A 25,810-nucleotide genomic window follows, 5' to 3' on the forward strand; every position below is an offset into this window, starting at 1 on the left:
TCTCTGAACTCTTGTCACCTCTAAACAACTTCATTATGTCATTGATGAACCACATGGAGTGTTTAAAATGATTAAAGCATTTGATAGGGTAGATATGGAGTGAGACCATTTTCGGTGGGGATGGGGAGTCCGCTACAAGGGGGGCAGACCCTTAAAATTAGAGCTGGGACATTCAAGGGTGATGTTTGGATGTTAGCAATGATCCAATTGAATGACAGAACAGGCTTGAGGGGATAGATGGCCTCTTATTCCTACGATCTTTACTGATATGAGTCTGGCAAAAACAGCGAGATTGCAGTTTGTGACTGGGTTGCTGTAATCAATCTTGCAGCTTGACATGTTGATGAGATGGTAGAAAATCCACTTGGCGGACAGGGCATTGCACAGAAAGAAATAGAGAGATCAGGCAGGGATTTAACTCTGTTCATTTAATTTTACATATCCTCAAAGGAGTACAAAAATGATGAAAAGACGGCTGATGATAACCACCTTTGAATATATAAACGCAGCTAAGCAACAGCGACACAAAAACAATCTATATAAAAATAAATCTGTGATTACATTCCACGTCGGATTGTGACTTGGATTCCTATAGGGTACCCATGCACCATTGTCTCAATTATGGTGATTGATCTGTGAATTTCTCACACTTGTGAAAACGCAAATCAGGAACTAGTCACATTTTATGATGTCCATTCCAAGTAGCCTTTACTCGGACCTTGGGTTCGGACTTTCATTCAACAAGAATAGTGTATATTTAAAATCCAATGCAGCTGAATGCAGCAAGCGATGAACCTGTAATATTGGTAACACCTCCCCCCACGACCCCTCTCTTTAGCAATGCCTTTAAGGACAATTTGCTGCTGCAAGGTTCTGGGATAATAACAGAACCTAAAGTCAAGCCGACACAGGAATTAAAAGCAACCAGAGAGATGATAAAATAAATTACAGAACAATGAATTCAAACGCTTTTTCTAGGGCAGCTCAGGATGTACTGTGGGGGGATAAGGCCAGCACTTCTGAATGAGTTCTCTATCTCATCTGGGCTGTCTATAGAAGGTGTTAGTCAGAGAAAATGTAGGCGGCCATTTTGACTTGGGGTGATGGTGTGAAACGGGCAATATTAATTTAGCCTCCCATTCTACACCTCTCCTGATACTTCCTTACCATTGATTCCAATGAAACGATCGCCCAAAGTCAAAATTCCCCCTACAGATCTTTCAGGAGTAATTTGAAAATTTCAACGACAAACCAATAATTGTAAACACAGCATGAAAGTAACACATTTTAGGCTGTATTTTTCATCAAGTCTTTTGTTCTTCTTCAGATTTTCTCCTTTTCCTTCATCACTCTCTTAGTTTTGCTACTGTAATAGTAGTTCTGACAAGATTCCTTTCAATATTTCAATAACTCTATGCATCCCTCAGGGCTCTACGGGTGGTGAATTATTGACTGGCATCACCTTGGTAAGTGTGCAGCCAGCAATGCCTGGCGACGTAGTTCCATTAACTCCGACAATACTGAAAGAATAAGCTTATGGAGAGTTTTGTTATCCCATTGTTTCAAGAGAAAAATTCAGAGAGTGTTTTGGGAAGGTGACACATGGTTTTATAGGCAACCAGCGAAGTAACTCATTGCTTTGGTCTAGAATTTCTAGATTTGCTGCACTGTTGCTGGGGTTGATGTTGCCACCATGTTCTGCCCTTTATGTTCCTCAAGTTAAGTTTTTTGCCACAAGACGCTTTGTAAATTATATTCAAAGGGTAAAAAACTCTCGCTGAAATTTGGATCATATTGCAAGCTGTTGCCTCTGGTCAATACTTTCTGCAGTTTGAGCCAGAAGTAGGGTTCTGCACGAGGATTGTGGGGCCACCTTAGGACAGAGGCCTTGCATAACCTCTTGCGCAACTGCAGGTACTTTGAATTCCTCAAGGATTGATCTAAAAGGACCAAGAGAATGACATCCGCCTTCTCATCCAATAGCCGCTGATGTGCAAAAAAGAAGGCCTGCCTTAATTGTCCGCTTACAAAATAAGAGTTTGTCAGTATAAAGATTGTTTTCCTACTTTGGTAAATGGCGTCATACAAGTTCTCTATTGATGACTTGCCGGGAATCCAATCTCTCTCCTCAAGGCACAGCTTGAAACTGTGTGGCCCTTTGCTCTCGAGATTGACTACAAGCTCTTGGTAGACCCAGTCAGCTACTGCTTTGCACGTGGTGTCGAAAACTATAAAAGCGTCATACTGCAGGCTCTCTGACTCAATTGTTGAACTGCCTTTTAATTTGGCAGCGCAGATGTAGAAAGTGTACCAGAAATCCCAACCAAACAGCTTATTTAATATCGGTAGGGCTGTGAAAATGACTGTTACCAGGAAAGACAAAACAAAGCTGCTACTTCCATACGCCTTCTGGCAAGAAAGGGGATCTGTCGAAATGAAGATTTTCCCCTGTTCAGACTCTGGAAACTCACATTTCCACCTCGTGGCGAGATGTGGCAGGGTCACATTGGTGTCTGCGATGAAGTGGATGAACCAGTCAGCATCGCAGGTACAACTAAAAGGGTTGTTGCTCAGAGCTAGCACTTTCAAATTACCCAGCAACTGAGAGGGAAAACTGTTCTCGTGTATGGTTTTTATACTATTGTAGCTTAAATCAAGATAACGCATTGCTTTGATTTTAGAGAAAAATGCACTGTGAAGTGTTGTTATCTTATTGTTCCGCAGGACAAGTTCGGAAAATGCCTTGTGAAAGTGACATGGTTCTTTGGGCAACGAATGGAGCAAATTGTGGCTCAAGTCCAGATGTTCCAGGTTCACCAGCAGTGTTAGGTTGTCCCAGTTGAAAAAGTCAATCTGATTGTTGTTGACGTAAAGTATTTTCAGACTCGGCGGGAATCGGACCAGGGCTTCAGCAGGCACGGTCTTCAACATATTGTTCGAGATGTCCAGGAACGTTAAGTTTTTCAGGTTGTAGAAAAAATTCAAGTATGTGTTTGTTCCACTTTCCCACATCAGGTTCAAGTTGTTTCCCATAAAGTTTAACACGTTCAGAGAGCTGCTGTGTAACTCGCTTGATATCCGCATTGCTATTTGGTTATGTGCTAGACTCAAGTGCCGAAGAGAAGTGAGCTTCTCGATGAAGTTGAAGCTATGGCCCATACCGTTCATTTCAAAAGTGTAACTATTGTAACTGAGATCTAATACCTCCAGCATCGGCAACTCAGTAAATGCTGTGTCATAGTAAAAATCTATTCTATTGTGAGCAAGGTCCAGATACTTCAGTTTTTTCAATCTGTTGAACTGTGAGCCGTTTAGAGTCTGTGTCATATAATTGCAGGACAACAATAGACATTCAATGTCTTCCAGTCCTTCAAAATTCTCTGGTTTAATATCTGCAACGTTATTGGATGACAAATCAAATGTCTTCACGAAGAAGGAACAATTTTGGAAAGAAAAGACCTGGGAAGGCTTAACTACTTCGGGCCTAGTCTCGTCGACATACTCACCTCTTCTTTCTGGGATTTGGTGCTGCAGATAGCTGGTGGAACGGGCGTTGGCTCCGCTATCTTCGCCATCACGTTGGTTGGAGTTACACAGCGAAAAAGTGATTTCATTCTCAGACAGCCCAATGTATTTCAACGTCTTGACATTTTCAAAGAGTCTTAAGTCAATCTCCTTTATAAAATTCATTCGGAAGTTGACAGACGTAAGGTTAGGAAGTTTGAGCAGGGAATGTATACCGTCTTTGTCTAACTTGCGAAAGAAATAACCATCGATTTGAAACTTTCTTAAGGACGTCAGATTCTCAAAAGAAGGAGGTAGGAGCAGCCTATCAAAGGTTCTCCGACTTTCATAGTTAAACATTAAGTTGAGGTCTTGCAACATGTGCAAGCTTGCAAAAAATGTGGCGTTTTGAATTTCACGGGCAAGAAAGTTGTCTGATAGATCAAGTTTCTTCAAGCTTCCTAGAGATTGGAACAACATGTCATCTAGGTGCATAAGAGAGTTGCCTCTGAGAATTAGCACCTTTAGCTTTCGAAGATGGAGGAAGGCTTCAGGATCCAGCTGAATAGATTTGTTGCCTTTGCAAGGGAAACAGGGTTGTGCAGCATGATCACATCGTTGGCAGTTCCACGCCAGAGAAAGCACTTCCAGCTGAGTGAGGTCTTTGAAATCCTCTGATGAAATGTGCGAGATTTTATTCTCCGAGAGGCTCAGGTTTATCAAGGAAGGTGGCAGGCCCCTGGGCACGACTATCATGTTATTGAAGTCCATGACCAGTATGCGTAGCCTGTGCATGCCCTCAAAGGTGCCCTCCGCGATGGCCAATGAGGTATTACAGGGATTTCGGTAAAAACAGTTCTGGCTGACATTCAGAAACTCCAGGTTCACTGGCTTGGAGACATTGCTAAACTGCAGGTTGACGATATTGTTGAGAGCCAGGCTCAAGTCGGTGAGGGTGGCAGGCAAAGGCGGGATTGTGGTCAGGCTGTTTCCTGTGAGCTTAATTATTTTTAATCTGTGAAGGTGAAGGAAGGCTCTGGATTCGATGGTCAATGTGCATACTTGACCAGGCGTGCGGAGTTTCCCAGGATAACAGTTGTTACTCAGGTCGAGGGTCTCGAGGTTTGGGACGCCAGAGAATGCTCGGTTCTTAATCTCTTGAAGGGAATTTGAATTCAGCAGCAGGGTAGTTGCATTTTCAGATTTGATTATTGGCACTGACTTTAAGCCCCTGTTGCTGCAGTCAATCGTTCTGGACAGCCCAGCACCATCGCAAGGCAGGTAACTCGGAAAGCGACACCAAACATGGATGCAATTGAAGAAGACAAGCAATATTGCAATCCAGCAATTCTTGCAAACATCCTATCGTAAAGTAAAATGGGAATTAAATTTTTGTCATCCTTATCTTGTGAAACATCATTTCTGTGTAGTGCGCCTCCCTGTGCCAATAATAGCTCAGTCAATTGTACATTTAATTTTGAATTAGAAGATTGCGCGTTCAAGTCATTTTCAAGGGTTTTCAGCCACTAATGGTGGCACTACAGTGCAGTGCTGTGGGAATGCTGCACTGTTTAGGTTGATGTCTCTTGGTTGAGATATTGGGTGCGATTCTCCAGCCGCGTTGTGCTCTCACTTGAGCACTGGAGAATGCCAGGAGAATGCCAGGAGAAGCCTCCAGCAGGCCTCTCGACAGGCTCCGAGCCTCCTGGGATTCTCCAAAGTCCCCTGAGACGTCGGAGTCGGACCCCGTCCCAAATGGATGACCCACTCACACGGGATCCACCCACCTCCTTCGATTCTTCGGCCTCCCCAGGGAGGCTGCAGCCGGGCGCCAATCAGTGCTGGTCCACACAAACGTGGAACAGGTGGAACAGCACCCGGAGGGGTCTCCTGGTCCATCGGAGACCCCAGGGTGGTCAGGGTAAATGCAGGGGTAGCCCCCTAGCGCTTCCCCCTGGAACGCGGGCACCTTGGCACTGTCCATCTGGTGCCTTGGCACTGCCAAGGTGTCCGGATGGCACTGCCAAGCAAGCAGGAGCGCTGCCTGAATGCCAGTGGTGGCACTGCCAATGGTCGGGGCCGGGAGGGGGGGGGGACCATACCCATGAAATGAGTGGGGATGGGGTAGTTTGAAGGGTGGGAGAGCACAGGGCAGGTAAGTAGGGACCTCTGGGAGGTTGGAGGGGTGATGGGTGAGGGTCCTGGAAGGGAGGGGATGCTGTAAAGGGCATTGGGGGGCCTGAAGAGGGGGGACCCCCCAGGTACCCTATAGCAGGGGGTCCTCACTTGGGGGGTGTGGAGTAATGTCCATGTGTGTGAGGGGTGACATTGCCCATGCGTGGGGGGCGTAGGGAGGCGCACAGACTCACTTAGAGATCGAGGCACCCTTTCGAGGCGGCCTGGTCTCTGAGTTCAGCTCCCCAGTGCTAAAAAAAAATTCTAAGTGTGTGCTAAACCGGTGAGGATCTCCCCAGGGCCCCCAGCAGGAGGGAACTCGCCAGCAGAGCGAAACGCCCTGAAAAACAGGCCACAGATTAACTTAGAAATGTTTTGGGAGAATCGCACCCCTTAAACTGAAGAAGTACAGGGGAGTTTTCCCCTGGTGTCCTGGACATAGAAACATAACAAATAGAAACAGGAGGAGGCCATTCGGCCCTTTGAGCCTGCTCCCCCATTCATTATGATCGTGGCTGATCATCAAGTTCAATACCCTGACCCTGCCTTCCCCCCATATCCCTTGATCCCTTCAGCCCCAAGAGTTGTATCTAATTCCTTCTTGAAATGACACAATGTTTTGGCATTAACTACTTTCTATGGGAGTGAATTCCACAGACTCACCACTCTCCGGGTGAAGAGATTTCTCCTCACCTCAGCCCTAAAAGGTTTACCCCTTATCCTCAAACTATGACCCCTAGTTCTGGACTCCCCCACCAAGGGGAACATTCTTCCTGAATCTACCCTGTCTGATCCTGTTAGAATTTTGTAAGTTTCTATGAGATCCCCTCTCACCCTCCTAAACTCCAATGAATATAACCCTGACCGACTTAGTCTCTCTCCCTATGACAGTCCCGCCATCCCAGGAATCAGCCTGGTAATCCTTCGCTGCGCTCCCTCAAATATATATATATATATTATATATATCTATATTTCTCACCCAATATCACTTAAAAAACAGATCATATAATGATGGATTATTTGTCCTGAGGAGGAGTATAGAATAAAGTGGTGCAGATTAATTGGTTGATGTTTCACAAATGGTGGAAGGGTGTCCTGCAACAAGGGCGGCGTAACTGGCCCTGCTTTCAATGATGCTCTGTGTGGAAGAGGAACCATTCAGGGACCTGGATATCATTGGGGGCTTCAGAGGTAAAGATATGGGAGCAGGAAAATATACTATGTCTGAACAGGTAAGAATATAACTGTACAAGTCCACTCCCATTGAATTGGACAGCGGAGAAGACGTGCTTGAGGAAGTTGGTGTGGTTAAGCGTGTCTAATCTGCTACACATAGCTGTTTAGGCAGCTAACTGCAGATAATGCAGTCCACCAGGGTTCTGAAATATGAAGTGATGCATTTCAGGAAGAATACAGAGTGGAGTCTGTGCACTAAAATTTACAAATAGTTAGAGGAGCAGAAAGATGTGTGTTTAGATACCCTCAATACCCCCCCCCCCCCAACTCTTGAATGTCCAAACTCTAGTTGTAAGTTTTGTCCCCCTCCGTCTGATCAACTCCACCAATGGAAATCTATAATAATCTTTATTGTCACAAGTAGGCTTTCATTCACACTGCAATGAAGTTACTGTGACAAGCCCCTAGTCGCCACACTCCGGCACCTGTCCGGGGACACGGAGAGAGAATTCAGAATGTCCAAATGACCTAACAGCACGTCTTTCGGGACTGTGGGAGGAAAGCGGAGCACCCGGAGGAAACCCACGCAGACATGGGGAGAACGTGCAGGCTCCGCACAGACAGTGACCCAAACCGGGAATCAAACCTGGGACCCTGGCGCTGTGAAGCAACAGTGCTAACCACTGTGCTACCGTGCTATGGCAGCCTTCTGTCTCCTAAGATGATGGTTTGCAACATGGCGGGTGACTCTGTGTCAAACGTCGCCTGGCGTGCCTCAGGAACCCCATTCTGGCATCGCAGACTCTGCTGCATTAACTGCAGAGGACGTCTCTGGGCTGGGAAGGTGCACAGTTCACTTGGTTCTGTTTTCTCTGTGCCCTCTGATATCCAGCTGAGGTTTTTGCTTCTGCTCCCTTATTCCCCAATGCCGTTCCAAACAGTGGCCTGCAGAGATCACGACCACTTCTGCCTCCCGAAAGGAAGCACTTTCTCTCTATGTATCATAGAATCTACAGAACAGAAGGAGGTCATTTGGCCCATCGAGTCTGCACCGGCCCTTGGAAAGAGCACCCCAGCTGAGCCCACACTTACCACCCGATCCCAGTAACCCTACCCACCCCTTTTGGACACTAAGGGCAATTTAGCACGGCCAATCCACCTAACCTGCACGTCTTTGGACTGTGGGTGGAAACCGGAGCACCCGCAGGAAACCCACACAGACACGGGAAGAACGTGCAGACTCCGCACAGACAATCACCCAAGATGGGAATCGAACCTGGGACCCTGGAGCTGTCCAGCAACAGTGCTAACCACTGTGCTACCGTGCTGCCTAAGATCCGTGCAATTGATTGTCATTTAAAATTAAATGCTGCCCCCCTCTACTTTCAAAGTCAACATAGTACCATTTATCCAGGGCACACTGTAATACATAGGATAGATTGGAGATGGTGATGTAAACTAGCATGTGTTAATGTGTAGCTTATTGAAACAGAGTATAGCATGGAGTGATGGGGGGAGGGGGAGTTGTAAAAGACCCCCTAACGTTGTGCAGGATGGGAGGCTGGAAGAGAGCCCAGTTTAGCAGCATCCGAGTGCACCCGTCAGGCAGGGCGTGGCTGTACAAGGCAGAGGTCTTACTTGAAATAGCTCGAAGGAAAGGGGAGAGAATGCACGGTAAAATAAATACATGAACTTATTTCACTTTAGAAGTTTGGGTTTGATCTTTTTGAAGCTAAGTCAAAGCTGGAGAGCTATTTTCCCCATTTCGTCTGCAAGTGGAACTTTCCCGGGACGTGGCGAATAAGCTTACTTGACCCCAGCTGGGCGAGGAGCTACCATCATCATGAAATGGTAAATACACTTACCATCTTATCTGTGTCTTCTACAAATCCAAAACCGTCGATCGTGAAAGCTCTCCCGTTTTGAGTTGCCGAGTTACTGAAATCGCTGGACTTCTTCTGAACTCGATGCAATTATTTGATCGGGTGAGATCAAATACAGCCAGCTCGATTTCCTTTGTGGAACTGACTGCGAATTGTAGCTTGTTTCTGTAGTTTCATTTCTCCTCTGCTTTTAGAAATAGTCAGAACATTGTCGGTAACCCCTTGTTGTTGCAGCAGTTCCTTTTTAGAGCTGGCAGCTGAACTCCCGAAGCATTTCTCACTCAGAACGGAGGGAAAAAAACCACAGCTCTCCAGAATGGCCGGAACAGTCACTGGCCGGGAATCCGGTTAGTTGTCCACAGTGGATCCAAGTTGCCACCAGCTGGGTCTTTTCCAGCCCGAAACAGTTGCTACAGATTGTCGCTGCCGTGAAGCCTAGTTTACGCAGCACGGTAGCACAAGTGGACAGCACTGTGGCGTCACAGCTCCAGGGTCCCAGGTTTGATCCCCCGCTGGGTCACTGTCTGAGCGGAGTCTGCACGTTCTCCCCGTGTCTGCGTGGGTTTCCTCCGGGTGCTCCGGTTTCCCCCCACAGTCCAACAACGTGCAGATTAGGTGGATTGGCGATGATAAATTGCCCTTAGTGAACAAAACGGTTAGGAGGGGTTTTTGGGTTGCGGGGATTGGGTGGAAGTGAGGGCTTGAGTGGGTCGGTGCAGACTCGATGGGCCGAATGGCTCCCTTCTGCACCGTATGTTCTATGTATGCAAAGATAATAGAGTGAAGTCACCCAATACGTCCATACGGGAGCACCTGACTATTCAGTTTGAAGATGTGTGCTCAATTGTGGAGAAGTATTGACATAACTGAAAGGGATATTGACTGTAGCTGTATATTTTAAACCTTCAAACTGACCTCCTGACTCCCCAAAGCCTGTCCCACCTCTATCTCTCCGGAGTGCGATGGCATACTCTCCACTCGCCTGGGTGAGTGCAGCTCCAGCAACACTCAAGAAGCTTGATACTATCCAGGACAAAGCAGCCCATCCACTCCCGTTAAACATTCACTCCCTCCACCACCGGCGCATAGTGTGAACCAGCTATGCACGGCAGTGACTCACCAAGGCTCCTTTGACAGCTACTTCCTAATCTGCAATCTCTATCACCTAGAAGAACAAGGGCAGCAGACGCACAATAACACCACCAACCAAGTTCCTCTCCAAGCCACTCACCACCCTGACTTGGAACTATATTAGATCATGCAGTGCAGAAGGAGGCCGTTCAAACCATCAAATCTGCACATCTTTGGACTGTGGGAGGAAACCGGAGCACCCGGAGAAAACGCACGCAGAGACGGGAAGAACATGCAAACTCCACACAGCCAGTCACCGAGGTCAGAATCGAACCCACGTCCCTGGTGCTGTGAAGCAGCAGTGCCACCGTGCCACCAAATTGTCATTCCTTCACTGCCACTGGGTCAAAGCCCTGGAACTCCCTCCCTAACAGCACTGTTGGTACATAGTGAAATCTACCCGTGGTTAAGTGCAGTCTTGTATACACCTAACTAAGTAGACATTTGCACTACATATCTCGGATGCGAAATGAAATCTTTATTGGGTCTATTGATTATAATTGAAAGTTTGAAATCTTCTTGTGGTTACAAATCAAATGTTCTCAAGAAAGCCCTTGCAGAAGGCTTCAAGAGATATAATTAAACTTAGTAGCTTACAACCAAATTGAACTTTCAAAATACAGTATGGTTTCTTGCTCAAAGCAAAGCAGCTTACGCAGACTTAGAGTTTAGAGTGGAAATATCAAAATATGAAATAAGATAGTAGATAGTCAAGCATATAGTATAGAGTGATCCCGGAATGGAAAATGGCTGCCCGGACCTCTATTTTTAAGGAAAATGTTATCAATCTGAATCCATCTGTTCCTACCCTTGTAATGTGCTGATTGGCTTGGATGAGTTTCAAATGCATTTGTTGGATGGTTAGTTGTCAATCATCAATGTGCAACATAGATATGACCATGTTGCATCTTTGGGTGTTTCCTGTGTGTTGGAATGTAAACTTGCACTTATTAACAGGTCTGGTATTTGCTGACTGCTATACTATTCACATTTTGGACAATGGTAGATTCATGTTAACTCTGGTGCTCATTTTGACCTTCAGTAGAAATTGTTGCATTTGATTCTGGTTAGGCTGCAAATGTTTTGAAACCCATGCTTTTATTATTGCAAGTTATGCGCTTTTATAATCTGAGGTTGTGTTTGCAGTCTTATGATGGGATCCATTTTCAAAATGAATTTTGAACTGGGCTTTAGTATTTACATCAAAATGGCTAAATCAATGATCCTTTTATCAGAAATAGCTGGTTTCCTTCAGTACACCTACACCACATGCAGCGGTTCAAAAAGCTGGCTGACCGCCACCTTGCCATGAGTGGTTAGGGACGGACAATAAATGCTGGCTTAGTTCTCATTCAGATAATTCACAGGAACAACAAATATTAAGAACAAAGAACAAAGAAAAGTACAGCACAGGAACAGGCCCTTCGGCCCTCCAAGCCCGTGCCGGCCATGCTGCCCGACGAAACTACAATCTTCTACACTTCCTGGGTCCGTAACCCTCTATTCCCATCCTATTCATGTATTTGTCAAGATGCCCCTTAAATGTCACTATCGTCCCTGCTTCCACCACCTCCTCCGGCAGCGAGTTCCAGGCACCCACTACCCTCTGTATAAAAAACTTTCCTCGTACATCTACTCTAAACCTTGCCCCTCGCACCTTAAACCTATGCCCCCTAGTAATTGACCCCTCTACCCTGGGGAAAAGCCTCTGACTATCCACTCTGTCTATGCCCCTCATAATTTTGTAGACCTCTATCAGGTCACCCCTCAACCTCCGTCGTTCCAGTGAGAACAAACCGAGTTTATTCAACCGCTCCTCATAGCTAATGCCCTCCATACCAGGCAACATTCTAGTAAATCTCTTCTGCACCCTCTCTAAGGTGCAGCTTTAGAGAGGGTGCAGAAGAGATTTACCAGAATGTTGCCTGGTATGGAGGGCATTAGCTATGAGGAGCGGTTGAATAAACTCGGTTTGTTCTGGTAGTACATCCTTCTGGTAGTGTGGCGACCAGAATTGAACACTATACTCCAAGTGTGGCCTAACTAAGGTTCTATACAGCTGCAACATGACTTGCCAATTCTTATACTCAATGCCCCGGCCAATGAAGGCAAGCATGCCGTATGCCTTCTTGACTACCTTCTCCACCTGTGTTGCCCCTTTCAGTGACCTGTGGACCTGTACACCTAGATCTCTCTGACTTTCAATACTCTTGAGGGTTCTACCATTCACTGTATATTCCCTACCTGCATTAGACCTTCCAAAATGCATTACCTCACATTTGTCCGGATTAAACTCCATCTGCCATCTCTCCGCCCAAGTCTCCAAACAATCTAAATCCTGCTGTATCCTCTGACAGTCCTCATCGCTATCCGCAATTCCACCAACCTTTGTGCCGTCTGCAAACTTACTAATCAGACCAGTTGCATTTTCCTCCAAATCATTTATATATACTACAAATAGCAAAGGTCCCAGCACTGATCCCTGCGGAACACCACTAGTCACAGCCCTCCAATTAGAAAAGCATCCTTCCATTGCTACTCACTGCCTTCTATAGCCAGTTCTGTATCCACCTTGCCAGCTCACCCCTGATCCCGTGTGACATCACCTTTTGTAGTAGTCTACCATAAGGGACTTTGTCAAAGGCCTTACTGAAGTCCATATAGACAACATCCACTGCCCTACCTGCATGAATCATCTTCGTGACCTCTTTGAAAAACTCTATCAAGTTAGTGAGACACGACCTCCCCTTCACAATACCATGCTGCCTCTCACTAATACGTCCATTTGCTTCCAAATGGGAGTAGATCCTGTCTCGAAGAATTCTCTCCAGTAATTTCCCTACCACTGACGTAAGGCTCACCGGCCTGTAGTTCCTGGATTATCCTTGCTACCCTTCTTAAACAGAGGAACAACATTGGCTATTCTCTAGCCCTCCGGGACATCACCTGAAGACAGTGAGGATCCAAAGATTTCTGTCAAGGCCTCAGCAATTTCCTCCCTAGCCCCCTTCAGTATTCTGGGGTAGATCCCATCAGGCCCTGGGGACTTATCTACCTTAATATTTTTCAAGACGCCCAACACCTCGTCTTTTTGGATCTCAATGTGACCCAGGCTATCTACACACACTTCTCCAGACTCAACATCCACCAATTCCTTCTCTTTGGTGAATACTGATGCAATGTATTAATTTAGTACCTCGCCCATTTCCTCTGGCTCCACACATAGATTCCCTTGCCTATCCTTCAGTGGGCCCACCCTTTCCCTGGCTACCCTCTTGCTTTTTATGTATGCGTAAATAGCCTTGGGATTTTCCTTAACCCTATTTGCCAATGACTTTTCGTGACCCCTTTTACCCCTCCTGACTCCTTGCTTAAATTCCTTCCTACTTTCCTTATATTCCACACAGGCTTCATCTGTTCCCAGCCTTTTAGCCCTGACAAATGCCTCCCTTTTCTTTTTGACGAGGCCTACAATATCTCTCGCTATCCAAGGTTCCCGAAAATTGTCGTATTTATCCTTCTTCCTCACAGGAACATGCCGATCCTGAATTCCTTTCAACTGACACTTGAAAGCCTCCCACATGTCAAATGTTGATTTACCCTCAAACATCCTCCCCCAATCTAGGTTCTTCAGTTCCCGCCTAATATTGTTATAATTAGCCTTCCCCCAATTTAGCACATTCACCCTAGGACCACTCTTATCCTTGTCCACCAGCACTTTAAAAAGTTACTGAATTGTGGTCACTGTTCCCGAAATGCTCACTTACTGAAACTTCTACCACCTGGCCGGGCTCATTCCCCAATACCAGGTCCAGTACAGCCCCTTCCCTAGTTGGACTGTCTACATATTGTTTTAAGAAGCCCTCCTGGATGCTCCTTACAAACTCTGCCCTGTCTAAGTCCCTGGCACGAAGTGAGTCCCAGTCAATATTGGGGAAGTTGAAGTAGTGTCCCATCACAACAACCCTGTTGTTTTTACTCTTTTCCAAAATCTGTCTACCTATCTGCTCCTCTATCTCCCGCTTGCTGTTATTCCTGATCTCTACCCATATAGCCTGACTGCCCTCTGAGGTGTCCTCCCGTAGTACAGCTGTGATATCCTCCCCAACCAGTAGCGCAACTCTGCCACCCCTTTTACATCCCCCTCTATCCCGCCTGAAACATCTAAATCCTGGAACGTTTAGCTGCCAATCCTGCCCTTCCCTCAACCAGGTCTCTGTAATGGCAACAACATCATAGTTCCAAGTACTAATCCAAGCTCTAAGCTCATCTGCCTTACCCGTAATACTTCTTGCATTAAAACACATGCACTTCAGGCCACCAGACCTTCTGTGTTCAGCAACTTCTCCCTGTCTGCTCTGCCTCAGAGCCATACTGTCCCTATTCCCTAGTTCTCCCTCAATGCTCTCACCTTCTGACCTATTGCTCCCGTGCCCACCCCTCTGCCATACTAGTTTAAACCCTCCCGTGTGACACTAGCAAACCTCGTGGCCAGGATATTTATGCCTCTCCAGTTTAGATGCAACCCGTCCTTACATAGGTCACACCTGCCCCGGAAGAGCTCCCAGTGGTCCAGATAACGGAAACCCTCCCTCCTACACCAGCTGTTTAGCCACATGTTTAGCTGCTCTATTTCCTATTTCGAGCCTCACTGGCATGTGGCACCCTAGAGGTCCTGTCTTTCAACATTCTGCCTAGCTCCCTGAACTCCTGCTGCAGGACCTCATGCCCCTTCCTGCCTATGTCGTTAGTACCAATATGTACAACGACCTCTGCCTGTTTGCCCTCCCCCTTCAGGATGCCCTCTACCCGTTCGGAGACATCCTGGACCCTGGCACCAGGGAGGCAACATACCATCCTGGAGTCTCTTTCACGTCCACAGAAGCGCCTATCTGTGCCCCTGACTATAGAGTCCCCTATGACTATTGCTCTTCTGCGCTTTGACCCTCACTTCTTAACATCAGAGCCAGCCGTGGTGCCATGCTCTGGCTGCTGCTGTTTTCCCCTGATAGGCTATCCCCCGCCGACAGTATCCAAAGGGGTATACCTGTTCGAGAGGGGGACAACCACAGGGGGATTCCTGCACTGACTGCCTGCCCTTTCTGGTGGTCACCCATTTCTCTGCCTGCACCTTGGGTGTGACCACATTTATATAACTGCTATCGATGACGCTTTCAGCCACCTGCATGCTCCTAAGTGCATCCAACTGCTGCTCCAACTGAACCATGCGGTCTGTGAGGAGCTCCAGTTGGGTGCACTTTGTGCAGATGAAGCCATCTGGGATGCTGGAAGCCTCCCGGACCTGCCACATCTCACAGTCGGAGCATTGCACCCCTCTAATTGACATTGCGTCAATTAATTAGTGAATTAAATTTAAAAGTTAAAAAAAAAGTTACTGTTAATTATATGTTTCCTAGCACTAGATTTCTACTATAAATGTGAAAGCTAAATACAGTACTCTCCGATCTCTGGCTTAGATACCCTTCTAAATTATAATTAAGTAATTATGTTTAATTAGTTTACCAATGCTTAAGTTTTTTAATTTAGTGTATATTCCCAACCAGCCAATCAGGTCACAGCTTTTCTGTGATGTCACTTCAGTCCGTTACTGAGTTCGCTTTCTGTCTGTCTTTTATACAGGCTTCAGCTGACCAGGGTGACTCACACTACTTAAATTTCAAAGAGAAGAATACAATGTGCACCTTTGTGCCCCTAAACAGGCCTCAGGTGACTGACAGATAACTGCCTCTCAGCAAGGGAACAACAATTTATACTGCACGAGAAGAGAGTGCTTTTTGGTTGGCAAGTTGACTCTGATCAGTAGATGTGTTGCCATGGAGACCAGTTGAACCACAAAAGTGATCAGTTGGGTTCACAGCATGGTTAATTTAAGCGTGCCAAACGCTTTCGGTACACAGGGGACCTGGTGTTTTGCAGACAGAAATAACATGCATATATACATTGCATCCTTTTCAACTAAACAAATTATGAACAGGTTTTTTGGGTGGGTCTTCACAGTGGAAAACACAAATAACATGCCAGTGACTGATGGAAATGAGGCTATGACAGGTGAGGACCTTGAGAGGATTGTTATCACCAAGGAGGTAGTGATGGGCAAGCTAATGGGGCTAAAGGTAGACAAGTCTCCTGGACCTGATGGAATGCATCCCAGAGTGCTAAAAGAGATGGCTAGGGAAATTGCAAATGCACTAGTGATAATTTACCAAAATTCACTCGACTCTGGGGTGGTCCCGGCGGATTGGAAATTAGCAAACATGACACCACTGTTTAAAAAAGGAGGTAGGCAGAAAGCGGGTAATTATAGGCCAGTGAGCTTAACTTAGGTAGTAGGGAAGATGCTGGAATCTATCATCAAGGAAGAAATAGCGAGGCATCTGAATGGAAATTGTCCCATTGGGCAGACGCAGCATGGGTTCATAAAGGGCAGGTCGTGCCTAACTAATTTAGTGGAATTTTTTGAGGACATTAACAGTGCGGTAGATAACGGGGAGCCAATGGATGTGGTATATCTGGATTTCCAGAAAGCCTTTGACAAGGTGCCACACAAAAGGTTGTTGCATAAGATAAAGATGCATGGCATTAAGGGGAAAGTAGTAGCATGGATAGAGGATTGATTAATTAATAGAAAGCAAAGAGTGGGGATTAGTGGGTGTTTCTCTGGTTGGCAATCAGTAGCTAGTGGTGTCCCTCGGGGATCAGTGTTGGGCCCACAACTGTTCACAATTTACATAGATGATTTGGAGTTGGGGACCAATGTGTCCAAGTTTGCGGACGACAGTAAGATAAGTGGTAAAGCAAAAAGTGCAGAGGATACTGGAAGTCTGCAGAGCGATTTGGATAGGCTAGGTGAATGGGCTAGGGTCTGGCAGATGGAATACAATGTTGACAAATGTGAGGTTATCCATTTTGGTAGGAATAACAGCAAAAGGGATTATTATTTAAATGATAAAATATTAAAACATGCTGCTGTGCAGAGAGACCTGGGTGTGCTAGTGCATGAGTCGCAAAACGTTGGTTTTCAGGTGCAACAGGTGATTAAGAAGGCAAATGGAATTTTGTCCTTCATTGCTAGAGGGATGGAGTTTAAGACTAGGGAGGTTCTGCTGCAATTGTATAAGGTGTTAGTGAGGCCACACCTAGGGTAATGTGTTCAGTTTTGGTCTCCTAACTTGAGAAAGGACATACTGGCACTGGAGGGTGTGCAGAGGAGATTCACTAGGTTAATCCCAGAGCTGAAGGGGTTGGATTACGAGGAGAGGTTGAGTAGACGTTGGAATTTAGAAGGATGAGGGGGGGATCTTATAGAAACATTTAAGATTATGAAGGGAATAGATCGGATAGATGCGGGCAGGTTGTTTCCACTGGTGGGTGAAAGCAGAACTAGGGGGCATAGCCTCAAAATAAGAGGAAGTAGATTTAGGACTGAGTTTAGGAGGAACTTCTTCACCCAAAGGGTTGTGAATCTATGAAATTCCTTCCCCAGTGAAGCAGTCGAGGCTCCTTCATCAAATGTTTTTCAGATAAAGATAGATAGTTTTTTGAAGAATAAAGGGATTAAGGGTTATGGTGTTCGGGCCGGAAAGTGGAGCTGAGTCCACAAAAGATCAGCCATGATCTCATTGAATGGTGGAGCAGGCTCGAGGGGCCAGATGGCCTACTCCTGCTCCTAGTTCTTATGTTCTAACAACCACTCTCCGGTTCATTTCAGCGTGAAATGCCTTGACCAACCAGAGTCAACCTGCCAGATTAAATTTAAATATTATGCACTTAAATTATGTCACTTCACAAAATTGACGCCTTTTCTGCCAAGTTCATCTTGATCAGGGAATTATTGCTTTTAAACAAGGAGGGGAAGAGAGGGATCTTGGCCGGGGGAGGGGGGGGGGGGGGGGCGGGGGGAGAGAGAGAAACAACTTGGTGAGAAAAAGGGAGAAAGAACTGAGGGAGAGTTGGAAAAGTTACATTCAAAATAAAAGATTACCTGTTTCCTGTTAAAAGCAAGTCGTTTTTTTTAAAAATGGTTAAAAATCATTGAAGTAATCCAGCAGCCAACCTCTGGATAAATCTGAAGTACAAAATTAGAAGCTTACACGTGAACGTGCATACGGGTTAGGAACAGGAGTGGGCCATTCGCCGCCTCGAGTCTGCTCCGCCATTCAATACGATCGTGGCTCACCTGACTGTAACGCCAACCCCACATTCCTGCCTACCAGCGGTAACATTTCACCCCCTTGTTAATCGAGACTGTAGCATTTTAAGTCCGTGTTCTGGAGCACATTTGTTAGGAGCCTCATGGCCGTGTTTGGAATGAGGGGGTTGGACTCAATTTGGACCATTGTTGTACACACCAGGGTCAGTTAGAGTGTACTTGCTGTGCAAAGATTTATAGATGGTAGGTCCACATTCTTAGGGATGGAGCAGATTATGAATGCACAAACCTTTAAAAAAAAATTAATTTACGGGATGTTGGCGTCGCTGGTTGGGCCAGTATTTATTGCCCATCCCTAGTTGCCTTCAGAAGGTGGCGGCGAGTTGCCTTCTTGAACCGCCGCAGTCCCTGCAGTGGTTTGCACTTTCCTTCAGCCTCAGGAGCAGAGGTTAGGCCATTCGAACCACGGAGTCTCACCCATGCATCCTCATCACTTCAAATGTTTCTTGATGACCGCCTGTAACATTCCCACATGGAATGAGAACTGAAGCATGTTCTGGGCCTGTTCGAGAAGTGGGGTGCTGGGCAATGACTGCAGAATGAAGCTGCGGGGAAGATGGAAGTTTGGAAAAAAGATGAGCAGACGTTGAGAAAGGACTAACAATAATAATCTTTATCCTCACAAGTCGGCTTACATTCACACTGCAATGAAGTTACTGAGAAAATCCCCTCGTCATCACATTCCGGCGCCTGTTTGGGTACACAGAGGGAGAATTCAGAATGTCTAATTCACCTGACAAGCACGTCTTTTGGGATTAGATCATGGTGAACAAGCTTTAGAACTGGTTGTGCCGGCATTAGACAAGCTAGGGAACAATCTCTGCAAACTAGGCCAGGAAGGAAAAGAGTGATCCTGAGTATTAAAGAAAGACTGAATACAAAGATTCAAAGGTACTTTAAAGAAAGAAAGGCTTGAATTTATATTATATATTCTTGACTAGGTGGCATGGTGGCACAGTAGTTAGCATTGCCGCCTCACTACTGTGTGGAGTTTGTACCTTCTCCCCGCGTCTGCGTGGGCTTCCTCCGGGTGCTCCGGTTTCCTCCCACATTCCAAAGGTGTGCAGATTAGGTGGATTGGCCAAGCTAAACTGTACCTTCGGGTCCAAAGGTTAGGTGGGGTTCCAGGGATACGGTGGAGGATTGGGTGCTCCTTCGGAGGTCGGTGCCGAGTCAATGGGCCGAATGGCCTCCTTCTGCACTGTAGGGTTTCCATGATTCATTTAAGTGTTGTACATAATAAGTGCCTCATAACCATTTGAATACTTTCTTTTTACAAATGGAGGCATTGTTATAATATAAGAAATGCAACAGCCATTTTGCGCACTTTAAGGTGTCACGACCAGCAGTGTGATAACGATCAGATAAACTATTTTATTTGGGGCCATGTTGTCTGTGGGATAAATGGTGTCTAGAATACAGTGGGGTGGGGGGGCGGAATTCTCCAGCATTTCCTCAAAAAGGTGCCACGGAATAACTTATGTACATTTCAGAAGGCAGAGATTTTAACATTTCATTCAAAATGAAACACCCTCAACAATGGTGTGTTGCATTAGGTCTGTGCTAGACTTGCCAGGAGTGGGACTTGAACCCACAACCTTGCACTTCTGAGGCAAACATACTATCAACTGACCAGTGACTGACATGGCACATTATGAAAATTTGAGGATACTAAAAGAGGGCGGGGGGGAGGGATTGGAGGGTTTGGTCCTTTCTACCTTACAAAGGAATCTGCTAAACACTTTGACTTGTCCAAACCAGAATCTTTTATCGAGTCTCGTGTGGTAAGATAGCAATCTGTTACAGAGCACGTTATCATGGAGTCTTTTTGTACTCCTCTGGAAACTGCACCTAGCACTGACCATTCACCTGTATGTCTGATTACCCTGTCAATCTTCTTCTGAAGATGGCCGGATGTGTCTCCCCTGATATGGGAGTCACTGGTCACATGACCTTGGTCTCGAGACTGCATGATGGATCTGCACCACCAGCTGGTTGGAGGTCGCACACCTTCCATCGATGATATAGCCCATAGGCATATCACCACAGGGGGTGGTAATGCTCCGTAAAACATTTGTGCTCATGCCTAAGATTAATGCCAGATCGGTAGGAGGACAAGTTATAGAGGTAGAGAGATAGACAGATATAAATATAAGACCATAAGACATAGGAGCAGAATTAGGTCACTCGGTTCATCGGATCTGCTCCGCCATTCAATCATGGCTGATATTTTTCTGATCCTCATTCTCCCGCCTTCTACCTATAACCCCTGATCCCCTTATTGATCAAGAACCTATCTATCTCTGTATTAAAGACACTCAGTGATTTGAACACCACAGCCTTCAGCGGCCAAGAGTTCCACAGATTCACCGCCCGCTGGCTGAAGAAATTGCTCCTCATCTCTGTTGTAAAAGGATCGTCCCTTTAGTCTGAGGCTGTGCCCTCTGCTTCTAGTTTTTCCGACAAGTGGAAACATCCACTCCACGTCCACTCTATCCAGGCCTCGCAGCATCCTGTAAGTTTCAATAAGATCCCCCCTCATTCTTCTAAACTCCAACGAGTACAGACCCAGAGTCCTCAACCGTTCCTCGTACAACAAGCTCTTCATTCCAGGGATCTTTCTTGTGAACCTCCTCTGGACCCTTTCCAAGGCCAGCACATCCTTCCTTAGATATGGGGCCCAAAACTGCTCACAATACTCCAAATGGGGTCTGCCAAGAGCCTTATGTAGCCTCAGAAGTACACCCCATGTCTTGTATTCTAGCCCTCTCTACATGAATACGAACATTGCATTTGCCTTCCTAACTGCGGACTGAACCTGCAGATTAACCTTAAGAGAATTAAGAACAAAGAACAAAGAAAAGTACAGCACAGGAACAGGCCCTTCGGCCCTCCAAGCCTGCGCCGACCATGCTGCCCGACTAAACTAAAATCTTCTGCACTTCCGGGGTCCGTATCCCTGTATTCCTGTCCTAGTCATGTATTTGTCAAGATGCCCCTTAAACGTCACTATCATCCCTGCTTCCACCACCTCCTCCGGCAGCGAGTTCCAGGCACCCACTACTTTCTGTGTAAAAAACTTGCCTCGTACATCTCCTCTAAACCTTGCCCCTCCCACCTTAAACCTATGCCACCGAGTAATTGACCCCTCTACCCTGGGAAAAAGTTTCTGATTATCCACGCTGTCTATGCCCCTCATAATTTTGTCGACCTCTATCAGGTCACCCCTCAACCTCCTTCGTTCCAGTGAGAACAAATCGAGTTTATTCAACCTCTCCTCATAGCTAATTACCTCCATACCAGGCAACATCCTGGTAAATTGCTTCTGCACCCTCTCTAAAGCCTCCACATCCTTCTGTTAGTGTGGCGACCAGTATTGAACACTATACTCCAAGTGTGGCCTAACTAAGGTTCTATACAGCTGCAACATGACCTGCCAATTTTTATACTCAATGCCCCGGCCAATGAAGACAAGCATGCTGTATGCCGTCTTGACTACCTTCTCCATCCGTGTTGCCCCTTTCAGTGACCTGTGGACCTGTACACCCAGAGCTCTCTGACTGTCAATACTCTTGAGGGTTCTACCATTCACTGTATATTCCCCACCTGTATTAGACTTTCCAAAATGCATTACCTCACATTTGTCCAGATTAAACTCCATCTGCCATCTCTCCGCCCAAGTATCCAAACAATCTAAATCCTGCTGTATCCTCTGACAGTCCTCATCGCTATCCGCAATTCCACCAACCTTTGTGTCGTCCGCAAACTTACTAATCAAACCAGTTACATTTTCCTCCAAATCATTTATATATACTACAAACAGCAAAGGTCCCAGCACTGATCCCTGCCGAACACCAATAGTCACAGCCCTCCAATCAGAAAAGCACCCTTCCATTGCTACTCCCTGCATTTTATGGCCTAGCCAGTTCTATATCCACCTTGCCAGCTCACCTCTGATCCCATGTGACTCCACCTTTTGTACCAGTCTGCCATGAGGGACCTTGTCAAAGGCCTTACTGAAGTCCATATAGACAACATCCGCTGCCCTACCTGCATCAATCATCTTTGTGACCTCCTCGAAAAATTCTATTAAGTTAGTGAGACACGACCACCCTTCGCAAAACCGTGCTGCCTCTCGAATACTTCCAAACAAAGGAACAACATTGGCTATTCTCCAGTCCTCCGGGACATCACCTGAAGACAGTGAGGATCCAAAGATTTCTGTCAAGGCCTCAACAATTTCCTCTCTTGCCTCCTTCAGTATTCTGGGGTAGATCCCATCAGGCACTGGGGATTTATCCACCTTAATATTTTTCAAGCCACTCAACACCTGGTCTTTTTGGATCTCAATGTGAGCCAGGCTATCTACACACCCTTCTCCAGACTCAACATCCACCAATTCCTTCTCTTTGGTGAATACTGATGCAAAGTATTAATTTAATACCTCGCCCATTTCCTCTGGCTCCACACATAGATTCCCTCCCCTGTCTTCAGTGGGCCAACCCTTTTCCTGGCTACCCTCTTGGTTTTTATGTACATGTTAAAAGCCTTGGGATTTCCCTTAACCCTATTTGCCAATGACTTTTCGTGACCCCTTTTAGCCCTCCTGACTCCTTGCTTAAATTCCTTCCTACTTTCCTGATATTCCACACAGGCTTTGTCTGTTCCCAGCTTTCTAGCCCTGACAAATTTGCCATATTTACCCTTCTTCCTCACAGGAACATGCCGGTCCTGAATTCCTTTCAACTGACATTTGAAAGCCTCCCACATGTCAGATGTTGATTTATCCGCAAACATCTGCCCCCAATCTAGGTTCTTCAGTTCCCGCCTAATATTATTATCAATAGCCTTCTCCCAATTTAGCACATTCACCCTAGGTCCACTCTTATACTTGTCCACCAGCACTTTAAAACTTACTGAATTGTGGTCACTGTTCCCGAAGTGCTCCCCTTCTGGCACTTCTACCACCTGGCCGGGCTCATTCCCCAATACCAGGTCCAGTATAGCCCCTTCCCTAGTTGGACAATCTACATATTGTTTTAAGAAGACCTCCTGGATGCTCCTTACAAACTCTGCCCCGTCCAAGCCCCTAGCACTAAGTGAGTCCCAGTCAATATTGGGGAACTAAAGTCTCCCATCACAACAACCCTGTTGCTTTTACTCCTTTCCAAAATCTGTCTACCTATCTGCTCATCTATCTCCTGCTGGCTGTTGGGAGGCCTGTAGTAAACCCCCAACATTGCGACTGCACCCTTCTTATTCCTGATCTCTACCCTTATAGCCTCGCTGCCCTCTGAAGTGTTCTCCCGCAGTATAGCTGTGATATTCTCCCTCACCAGTAGCGCAACTCCTCCATCCCTTTTTCATCCCCCTCTATCCCGCCTGAAACATCTAAATCCTGGAACGTTTAGCTGCCAATCCTGTCCTTCCCTCAACCAGGTCTCTGTAATGACAACAACATCATAGTTCCAAGTACTAATCCAATCTCTAAGTTCATCTGACTTACCTGTTATACTTCTTGCACTAAAACATATGCACTTCAGGCCACCAGTCCCGGTGTTTTCAGCAACATCCCCCTGTCTGCTCTTCCTCTGAGCCATACTGGCCCTATTCCCTAGTTCTCTCTCAATTTTTTTCACCTTCTGACCTATTGCTCCAGTACCCACCCCCCTGCCATACTAGTTTAAACCCTCCCGTGAGACACTAGCAAACCTCGCGGCCAGGATATTTATGCCTTGTGAACAAGGACTCCCAAGTCCCTTTGTGCTTCTGATTTCCTAAGCATTTCCCCATTTAGAAAATAGTCTATGCCTCCATTTCTCCTTCCAAAGTGCATAACCCCACACTTTTCCACATTGTATTCCATCTGCCACTTCTTTGCCCACTCTCCTAGCCTGTCCAAGTCCTTCTGCAGCCCGCCTGCTTCCTCAATACTACCTGTCCCTCTGCATATCTTCGTATCATTTGCAAACTTAGCAATAGTGCCTTCAGTTCCTTCTTCCAGATCGTTAATGTATATTGTGAAAAGTTGTGGTCCCAGCACTGACCCCTGAGGCACACCACGAATCACTGGCTGCCATTCTGAAATATGGCTGGTAAGCAGTTCAAATTCCTGTAATCAGTTCTTAGTCCAGTTGTGGTGCAATAGATTGTTTTGGCTGCTTTTGTCGCATGGTTAATTTTTATTTATTGTTGCATTGTGCAGGGTTTCAAGGTTGACTACACATTTTCTGGCCAGCATTTCTATAACAAGACAGTGAATCCCATGAGGTCTATTGGCTGCTTCCGCAAAATGTATTTTTATTTGTGTCATCTGACAACAGAGCACACAACAGTGGTACACAAAATGTAACGTGGACTACCTTACCCGCCCCCCCCCCTCCCCCCGCCAAACCCCTCCTCCCCCCAGACTCAATTACATGCATTAAGTCAGACGCATGCATTCTGGCTGAGGTTCTTGTTGCAATAATTTATATACCATCATAATAATGTTCTTATCTGGGGCTCAATCCAGCACAAAAACACTAATGAAAAAAAAAAATGCTTTTATTCAAACAACAGTTTCATTATTCCAAACGCAACAACAATACAACAAATCCCAACCCCATATAACTCCCGAAATGCACGCACCCCCTCACAACGAAAACAGAACCTTAATCAGACCAAGAAAAAGACAACCCACCCCCCCCTCCAAAACAGCTGCATGGGTTTCCTCCGGGTGCTCCGGTTTCCTCCCACAAGTCCCGAAAGACGGGCTTGTTAGGTGAATTCTCCCTCTGTGTACCTGAACAGGCGCCGGAATGTGGCGACTAGGGGATTTTCACAGTAACTTCATTGCAGTGTTAATGTAAGCCTACTTGTGACAATAATATAGATTATTATTATTACATGATCTTCTCCGGGTGCAAAAATTCCATAAGGTCCCCCAACCAAGCCGAGACCTTAGGTGGCAACAGGGTCCTCCACCAAAGCAAAGCACGCCTCCGGGCTATTAGCGAGGTGAATGCCCGGACATTTGCTCTCATCCCCGGCGACAGCACGGCAAGTCCGAAACTCCACAAACGGCCACCAACGGGCACGGCTCCAGCTGAACGCCCCAAATCCCTGACATTGTATCAAAAAAAAGGAGAGCCAGAACCGAATGAGATTTAGGCAAGACCAAAACGTGTGCAGGTGGTTAGCTGCCTCCCTAGAGCACCGGTCACACCTATCCTCCACCCGCGGGAAGAATCCACTCACACACGCCCTGGCCAAGTGCACCTCCTTGAACTGGATCATGCTTAACCTGGCGTGAGAATGTGTGAAGTTGGTCATGCAAAAGAAGACCACTAATATTTTTTTTCTTTTAAATTTAGAATACCCAACTCTTTTTTCCAATTAAGGGGCAATTCAGCGTGGCCAATCCATCTACCCTGCACATCTTTGGGTTGTGGGGGCGAATTCACGCAGACACGGGGAGAATGTGTAAACTCCACACGGACCGTGACCTGGGGCTGGGATTGAACCCAGGTCCTCAGCGCCGTGCTAACCACTGCGCAGTTGTGCTGCCCCAGAAGTACACTAATTTTTAAGGAAACATATTGGCCGGGATTCTCCGACGGCGGGATTCTCCGCTTTGCCGGCGCCCAGGGGTTTCCCGACGGCGAGGGGCTGCCCCAGAATGGGAAACCCATTTGACCGACTGGCGGGACGGAGAATCCCGCCGGCCGGT

The 25,810-nt window shown here is 46.4% G+C and overlaps 1 protein-coding gene across 1 annotated transcript in view; it reads right to left on the reverse strand.

Annotated features, from left to right (window-relative positions):
- Nucleotides 1-413: 413 nt before the first annotated feature.
- Nucleotides 414-25,810, reverse strand: part of tlr9 (toll-like receptor 9) — a 51,037-nt gene continuing 25,640 nt past the window's right edge. The window contains exon 3 of the mRNA XM_072470836.1: nucleotides 414-4,866. Coding sequence (XP_072326937.1) covers nucleotides 1,720-4,866 — 3,147 coding nt within the window. The 3' untranslated portion in view covers nucleotides 414-1,719. The remainder of the gene's footprint in view (nucleotides 4,867-25,810) is intronic.

This window comes from Scyliorhinus torazame, chromosome 13 (genome assembly GCF_047496885.1).
Source record: "Scyliorhinus torazame isolate Kashiwa2021f chromosome 13, sScyTor2.1, whole genome shotgun sequence".
NCBI classification, from domain to species: Eukaryota; Metazoa; Chordata; class Chondrichthyes; order Carcharhiniformes; family Scyliorhinidae; genus Scyliorhinus; species Scyliorhinus torazame.